At 67.4% G+C, this 8,373-nt stretch overlaps 1 protein-coding gene across 2 annotated transcripts; it reads right to left on the minus strand.

Moving 5' to 3' along the window:
• Nucleotides 1–2,196: 2,196 nt before the first annotated feature.
• LRRC3C (leucine rich repeat containing 3C) lies at nt 2,197–7,271 on the minus strand. 2 transcript variants are annotated; one of them, XM_052785421.1, is made up of 2 exons: nt 7,177–7,271; nt 2,197–5,127 (listed from the first exon to the last, which is right to left on the minus strand). In XM_052785421.1, the coding sequence occupies exon 2, from the start codon at nt 5,053–5,055 to the stop codon at nt 4,273–4,275; it is 783 nt and encodes a 260-aa protein (XP_052641381.1). In that variant the 5' UTR covers nt 5,056–5,127; nt 7,177–7,271; the 3' UTR covers nt 2,197–4,272. The 2 variants fall into 2 exon arrangements, with proteins under 2 accessions (XP_052641381.1, XP_052641382.1); XM_052785422.1 differs by having other exon boundaries at nt 2,197–5,392; nt 7,177–7,243.
• Nucleotides 7,272–8,373: the final 1,102 nt, after the last annotated feature.

The raw sequence follows: 8,373 nt of genomic DNA on the forward strand, positions 1-8,373 counted from the left end.
GACATCCTTCCTTCCCTCTTCTAAATCTAATCAGTTAAAAGTTCAGGATGCAGTCTGGGGCCACGACTGCTGAGCACGCTTCATTCGTGGGCTGAGAAAAATATTGCTTTACCTTTCTTCCAAAACACACACCCCTGCAGAAGCAAATGCTCACCCCCAGCGTGGAGCAGAGCCCCCGTCACTGCTGCTGAAAGGACGGACCCGCAGCCACCCTGCCCACCAGTAAGCTCAATAAATAGTTGAATACCCAGTGGAGCCGGGGGCTATGCAGAGCCTGGCTTCCCGGGAACATCTCTCGGTCCCTGGGCTCCCGGGGGGGGTTCGGGGCCAGGTGAGCAGAAGAGGCGTCACCGCCAGCGAGGACCCGGTTCTTAAATCTTGCCCCAGTGACACATTTTCCTCCACCCCGGAGAAGGAGAACAGCCCTCCCCGGGCAGGCTGGTTAATCACCCACCCAGCGCAGGTGGGCAGAGGACCTTGGAAGTTAATAACAGAGATTTACCGGTGTGCTGGAATGGTACAGAAGGAGGTCACGCTGCTAATTCTCCTGATGCTGATCCCAGCAGATAAATCTACAGTACATCAGGAAATGAATTACCCAGAAATGCAGTATTAAAATAGATTATTCTATTTCCTCGCTTAAGGAAAAGTGTTGACTTTAACGCTGAGCCCCCCGTACCCACTGAGGCCGAGCACCGGCTCCCAGCTCCCCGGCAGGAGCTTGCCCACAGCAACTTGCTGCCAGCGAGTGAATGGTGAGATGAGAAAAATCCCTCCCCGGGATGGGAGCCATCACAGGTGCCCGGCAGGCTGCGGGCCCCCGACCTCCTCCTGTGCTCGGCCAGATCCCCCCAAGACCCCTCTGACACGCCGGCTCGGCCGCAGGCACGTCCTGCAAATATTCCCATAATCCCAACTCTTCCCCATTCCCTGTGACACCTGATTAAATACCCGATATTACTAACAGCATAAATCCAAAGCAATTCAGTCCGTCCCAGACAAAGTTATCTTCCCGAAGCTTTCTGCAGATTTTTATGACACAGGAGGGGACAGAGCTGGGGACGAGACCTGCCGGGACACCAGGCAGTGCTGGCCCTGCCACAAGCCCTCGCCGGGGTCCTGGCGAGCAGCCACCAGTGTTGGGGTTGGTCTCAGGGGACCTCGTGCGATTCCCTGGCCGCGGGGCTGCGATCGCCCCCGGGGACGGCTGCGGTTGTCCCCTCCTTGTCCGACTCAAGGCTTGGAGCAGCTCGGAGACGCCTCCCCGGAGTCCCTGGGGGCTCGGTGTTATCCAGCCCCATGGAGGGACGCTGGCAGGACGCCGGGGAGCCACAGCCCCACGGTCGGGGTGGCAGCCGGGGCCGCCCGTCCTGCTGCATCCCCCAGCCCTCCCCAGCTGCTCCCGGGGCCGCGGGAGGAGGGTCCCCGGGGAGGGAACCGGGGTGGGGGACAGCAGCCATCTGTTCGGGAGCCCGGGGTCTGCAGGCTGTCGCAGCCGCGCCATGCCACGCTGCGTCTGGAGACAGCCGAGTGACAAACGAGGTTAATGTCCCGCGAGCGGGAGCTGTCACTCCGCGTTAGGTCCCAGGTTTCACCCTCTGCAGCACCATGCTTCGGCACGCACCGCATAGGGAAAGGTGCCGGTAAACCAGTACGGGGCCGCCGCGGATGCCGTGACCGACGAGGCTGCTCACGGGGACCACGGGCATCGGGAAGGGCTTGTCCCTCCCGGCCATCACGGTCCTTGCCCCGTGTGCCACACAATGCCCGGGTCTGGTCTGGTGGGGATGGGAGGGCAGGGAGCGGAGCAGGGCCCCGGCAAACCGCTCCGCAGGGTCCCGGCACGTCACGGCTCGGGGACCGGCACCGTGCCAGTGACCTGAGCCGTGCTCGCAGGAGCTGAGCCGCAGGGTGTTCATTTATTGAAGGCGAAGGCAGGGTTACCGGAGGGACCAAGTATCGTGTTTCTGAAAGCGCCAGCCCAGGAGCACCCAGCAGAGCCAGACGTGGCTCTGGGAAGCCATCGGCTATCATGGGCACCCTCCATCCTCCTTTTGCGGCCAGGATGTCACCAGGGACCAGGGTGGCCCTGGCACAGGGGGATGCCACCCGCCTCGGACCAAAGCCACAGCTGCCACGGGAGCAGCACCCCGTGCCCCCCACGGATGCGTACACGAGCACACGCCGGGCACAGGCTCCAAAGTAAAAGCCAACTTTATTGTTGTATAAAGTAAGAACGTAAAAGGTCCCTTAAACAAAACACATATTGGGTGAGACGGTCCCGGGTGTCCCCGCACACCACGGGCACGACAGCAGCCGCCCAGGGGTGTCCGCAGGGGAGCAGCACCCCGGGGCCGCGGTGCAGCCGCTCACGGTGGCTCGGTCCGGTCCCCCCGGCCCCTTTTCTCCGCAGCCGGTTGTCTGGAAGGGGGGAGCTGCCGTGGGGCTGCGGGCCCAGGGGATGCCTGGATTGGAGCTGGGGCTGAGGTGCTTGTGCATTGCAGAGCCCCTGGTCTGCGCTGGGAAAGTAGGCACTTGTGGAAGGGCGCGGGTGCCGCTCCCGGCCAGCTCTATCCCACGGTTCCCGCCGGCACCGGGGCACGGCAGGATGGGCAGCAGCCAGGGACTGCAGCCCTGCCTGCACCGAAACACGCTGCCTGCACCAGGGTCTGAGGCTGGACCTGGCAATAAGCTCCCGCTGCTCCGGGGCAGCTGGAGCTGGGTCTGGCCCAGTACAGAGGACGTTCAAGCAGCTTTGGTTGGTGCTCTTGGTGAATTAAGGCAATTTAGCTTCAGTTGGTTTAAAAAAAAGGGCAAAACCAGCAAAAACAGCTCTCTCAGGGGCCAGACACTCGGTTGGAAGAGTCTGGGTCTGCTCTGGCTTTGCTCTGAATTGCCACTTGGACCCTGCACGCCCAAAGGTGGGCACCGACCCCCACCCACGCCAGCCCCCAGCACCCCAGCCTCGCCTCTACCTACCAACACCAGGAACCTGCAGCCCAATACTGGAAGTGTCAAGAAGGGACTTTGGGGCATTTTAGGGGAAATTCAGGCTCCTGCCAGCAGCGCGGGAGTGGGGAGAGGGTGGAGGAGCCACGGCGGCTCCCTCCATCCCCGCTTTCCGTCACAGTGACTGGTCGGCAGCTTGTGAGTCCTTGAGTGAGAGGTGGGAGCTCTGCTCCGGCGGCAGATCGGAGCAGGCTGGGGAGGGGTGCTACCCGGCTGCAAACACCCACCTATGTGGTCTGCGGGGAGCACCGAGGGGAAACCGGCTCCCCCCGACATCCCGGCAGGGCTGGACCCACCGCCTGGACCCCTCGGTTCCCCTCCAGCAGCACCCACATCCCTTGGGGGCCCCGGAGGGCTCAGACCCAGAGGAGCTCATTTCCCATTTGCTTCTTATTCCCCATTTGCTTTTTATAGGAACGGTGTGCTCCGAGGGGGAAGGTGCTGGGTTTGCCCACCAGCCACCCCGTCTCCGAGCGGGATCCCCCACACCCCTCACTCCGCCTGGCCTGGCGGGAAAGGAGCGGGGAGCAGCGGGGGCTGAGATGGGAGATGGGGCGGCACCGTCCGGCACGAGAGCCAGAGCTGGGCACCCCCGGACCTGCCTCTTGCCTTTCCCAACCGATGCGTCCCCACCTCCCGCCCTGTCCTTCGGTCCCGCCGGGCTGCAGTCACAGCCCGTGACCGTCCCGGGGTCGGCGACCCGGCAGGGCACTGGCCTTGTGGCCGTACCGCTCCTCCCCGCAGCCCAGCCCTGCCCGCTGCCCATCCAGGCAGGGAGCCAGGCCCAGGCTGCCCCACACTGCCGGGAACATCCCTCGGGCAGCCGAGGGTAAGCCAGGGAGGGATTAAAACATTGATTTCCTTAATGCCCCAAGGGATCTCTGCAAAGGAAATATAAAAGTTTTAAATGAAGTCTGAATGTCCAGGTCGGTCGGAGCAACGGCCGCATGCCAGGGGGATGCTCGGGGTCTCTCCGGTCCTTTGTAACTCAGAGGCAGTGGGTGGATGCCGTGGCTGCTCTGTGCTTGTTGCCGATAACCGCCCCTGGCCACAGCCACTTCGCCCCTCGCTGTGCCAGAGCCAGGCACTCGCCGGCCGTGGCTTCTGCTGCCAGATGCTGCTTCCTTGGAGAGGACCGAACAAATCTGTGACTATTTCTCTGCAATGACGGTGGCTCGTGACAGCTCCTGCAGCCATGGCGAGCCTGCGGAGTGGCCGATCCCCAGCTCCGCGGGTCCCCGTGTCCTGCAGGATGCCGGTGCCTCACACCACGGTGCTGATGGTGGACGACTCCTCCGACCTCCGCTGCTTGCTGGGCAGGGATTTGAGATACTCCAGGTGCCGCCGGGCGTCCTCCTGGTTCTGCCGCACGTAGTAGACCAGGTAGGAGATCACCATGGCGAACCAGCCGAACATGGTGACCAGCATGGCGATGTCCGTGGTCTTTTTGTACACGTTGCAGAAGTCCGTGTCGGCAATCACCTGCAGGAAAGCTTTGCCGACGTGCTCCTCCTGCGCGGAGGAGTCGCACACGATGCCGCCCGAGGAGCCGGCCACCAGGTCCACCGTGCGGATCAGCTCCTGCAGCCGACAGTCACACAGCCAGGGGTTGTCGGAGAGGTTGACCTTGGCCTTCAGGTTGCTAAAGGCGTCTTTGCTGACTGACACCAGCCTGTTGGAAGACAAGTCCAGAGAGTGCAGGTGCTCTGCCAGGCCCCGGAAAGCCCCGCTCTCGACGCTGGCGATGGCGTTGTGGGACAGATCCAGCTCCAGCAGGAGCGGCAGGTCCCGGAAGGCGTCGCGGGGCAGGAATGGGATTCGGTTGGAGTCCAGGTAGAGCTTGTTGGTGTCGTTGGGTATGTCCCTGGGGACCTCGGTCAGCCGAGCATTGCTGCAGCGGAAGGTCTTCAGCCCCTCCTCTTCTGAGGGGTAGCAGCCCTTGGGGAACGCGGCGGCCGAGCGGAGGCAGGAGGCCAGGAGGAGAAGGCTCTGCAGGAGCAGCCACATGGTCACCGAGCGGAGGAGGACCCGCTCTGCCGCAGGCATGGTGCCGCGCTGCCTTGGTCACGTGGCCGCCGGCCTGGTGGATCTCGGTGGTTTCGGCTCGACTCGGCGCATCTGAGACGGAGGAGACAGCAAGGGGACAGCGTCAGACCAGGGGTGCCGAGAGGCAGAACAGCCGCCGTGCCAGCTGCGAGCATCACGCCTGCCCCGGCACAGCCTGGCCACAGGACAGGGACCGGGACGTGGACAGGACCAGCCGGCACAGCTCACGCATCCTCCCATCCCCTGCCATCAGCGGCCTCGCTCAGGGTTCCCGCGCAGCAGGATCAGGCCCCGAGGGGCCGAGCGAAGGCACGTCTCCTGCGTGCCGGCAGCTGGGCTGTAACAAACAGAGACAGCTCGGGCTGAGCCAGAGGCGGGGGTGAGCTCCCGCCCCGCCAAGGTCACCGACAGTTTGATCGCTCGCTCGCAGAAGGCCGATAGATACATCCTGCAGCGGCGACCGGCGGGACGCACCAGCGAGCGAGCCCTGGCTCCAGGCAAGCAGCCGTTGCAGGCAGCCCCTGGGGAACGTGATAGAAAACACGTGCGGGCAGAGGCAGAGCAGGTTCCCGCTCTCCGGCAGCGCCCGGGGCACAAGCCGACACACGCTGGGTTTTCCCCTTTCGCGAGGATCGGCACAGGCGGGTGGCTGGGCACCGCTGTTCCCTGCTTGGTGCCACCCCGGCCGTGGGGTCGGGCTGCCCACACCACCCTGTAACCATGGTCCCCATCCAGCCCTTTATTCCGGAGGGGAAAAACGTCAGCAGGAAAGAAACAAAAACAGAAAAAGGAAATTCACTAGAGCTGAGCATGTAGCAAGTTCCCAGGGTGGTGGCGGCAGATAAGGGCCACATCCGAGCCCTGCGAGCACGCTGCCCGGCTTTCCCAGCCGTGGGTCCCGCCACGTCCAGGGGCTCCAGGCCGTCCCCAGCAGGGCCATGGCGGCGGAGCCATCAGGGCAGGATGCAGGTGCTCTCTCACCACCCCAGGATTAAAGACGCCGGCGTAAAAGGGAACCCCGTGGCACCCCATCAGGCAAAGCTCTGCGCTGCGGAAAGCCCCGCGCTGTGCCGCCCGGGCATATCCTGGGCAAGCCAGCCTGCTGCTCCCACAACCCCCACACACACCCCGGAGTGCCCTGCCAGCAGCAAACCTGCTTCTGGGTGCTGACCGGGGGTCCCCAGCGAGGGCCAGAGGTGCCCACCCAAGGCGGTGCCCAGCACCCTGGGCGAGCACCCTGACAGCTGGGCACCGTAACGCGGCCCAACTGTGCCAAAACACCCCAAGGTCACACCAGTGCGGAGCCGACCCCTGCGCTGCTGGCTCCCCTGGGACTCCTCGAGGTCCCCAAGTGGGGACCAGGGCTCAGAGCAGTCGAAGGGCACCAGGACCCCAGCCCCACGCCAGCACATCAGCGTGGTGGGGGGACCGGCCCCCCCAAGTCTGCCAGAAGTAACCTGGGGTGAACGCTGCCCTTTGGGGCCACCTCCCGCTGCCCGGGGGCGAGCACAGGGCCGGCCGCCGTGGGAAACCTGCCGGGCTGAGCCGGGAGCCGGTGACCCAGGACAGGGGGTGCTTCATCCACGGGACCCGGGGTGCCGGGGGACCCCCGCGGGTGGGATGCGGCTCTCCAGGGCCCCGCGGTGGGTTCGGCTGGTCCCCAGCCACGGGGCTCCGGACCACGCACCGCAGCGAAGACGGGCACAACCAGCTCCCTGCCGCAACACCGGGGTCCCCAGCCCATAGCGGGGCACGGTGGTCCCCAGCCCGACCCCAGGGGGTCGCCGCCAGCCCCGGGGAGGGCGGTTGGGGTGCCCGGGGGCAGGACGGGCTGTCCGCGGCGGGGCTCTGCGGGCTCCGGGACCCTCCGTACACCCAACGCAGCCCGGGGATGCCCGGGGTTCCCCCCGGTCCCGCTCGGCACCGGGGGGGGCGTTGCGGGCGGGGGAAGCCCCGGTGCTTCCCCGGGGGAAGCTCGGCTCGGCTCGGCGCTGCCGGGGACCCTCCCCCGCCACGGTGTGTGTCGTGTCCCCCCCCCCCGCCTCCCGCCCTGCCCGCTCCCGGCACCGGGGGACCGGGGGAGATGGCTGGGGGGGGGGGGGGTGTCCCGGTAAGACTCACCTGCCGTGCGCAGCCCCGCGGTGGCGGAGCGGCCCCGCGCCCCGGGCCGGAGCGGCCGCGCCCCGCGCAGCGCGGCGGGCCCGGAGCCGGCGGCGGCGGCGGGGCCGGTGGGCGGGATCCTCCGGCCGGGCCTCCCCGGGGCTCCCCGCCCCCGGTCCGCCCCGCCGGGGGGGGGGGGGGGGGCCGTACGGCACCGAGCAGCCCCGGTACCCGCACACGGGTGCTTTCCAGCCCCGCGGGAGAAGCTCTGCCCCGGGTCCACAGTCCCGGGTCCACAGCGAGGAGCTGCCGGGACCCCCCCGAGCCCGGGGCAACGGGCGTCAGCGGGCTCCCGGGGGAGCTCCAGGCCCCCCCGCCCCGCCGCGTCCCCCCTCCACCCCGAACCCTCGTGGGAGCACCCCCGACTCCCACCCGCCCCCCGCCGGGCGCTGGGCACCCCCCGGCTCTGCCCCCGCCGCCCCCCAGGGTCCAGGGTCCCCCAGCCCCCTCCCCAGCCCCTCGGGGAGAGCAGCCCCCCCCCACCCCACCCCGGCGGGGTCCAGGTGCCCCCTCCCGCCCGCACCCTCCCCGCCCGGCACCGGCATCGCTTACTCGGGGAAACCCGAGCCGCGGCGGGCAGGAGCCTGCCTGCCCCACCGGCGGGGTGGGGGGGGGGTAAGGGGGGGGGCCGGAGGGGGTCCCCAGCCCAGCCCCGAGCTGCCCGGGTCGGGGGTCGCTGGGCTGGGCAGGGGGTCGGCGCTGCGCGGCTCCCCGCCGCCCCCGGGACACCGGCGGGGCCGGCTCAGGACCATGGAGAGCGGTCGCCGTTACCGGGCCGGGCCGGGCCCGGGTGCGCCCGGGACACCCGAGCGGGGTGAGAGGGTTCCCGCTGTCCCGGCCGGACCCCCCCCCCCACACCCCCCACACAACCCCCCCCCCCGGGCTGCTCGGGGCACCGCCGGGACTATTCCCCGCAACCCACCGGCACCGGGACTCGCCCCGACGGGACACCGGGCAACGGGACCGAGGGCCGTGCCCTTGCCGTGCCGCTGCAAGGATGGTGTTGGCCGCCTGCTGCCCGTCCCCGGTTCTCCTTGGAGGGAGAGCCCAACCCTGCGCATTGACATTCTCCCACTGCTCAGGGAGGATAAACCGTTTACCAGGCGCCTGGCCTGGATCTCGGCTCAATTAGGAGAACAAAACCTGACGGGAGAGGCG

Source organism: Harpia harpyja, chromosome 4, assembly GCF_026419915.1.
Source record: "Harpia harpyja isolate bHarHar1 chromosome 4, bHarHar1 primary haplotype, whole genome shotgun sequence".
Taxonomy (NCBI): domain Eukaryota; kingdom Metazoa; phylum Chordata; class Aves; order Accipitriformes; family Accipitridae; genus Harpia; species Harpia harpyja.

Excerpts from the sequence above, each read along its gene's own strand:
- LRRC3C (XM_052785421.1), bottom strand. The coding sequence starts at position 5,055 with ATGCCTGCGGCAGAGCGGGTCCTCCTCCGCTCGGTGACCATGTGGCTG.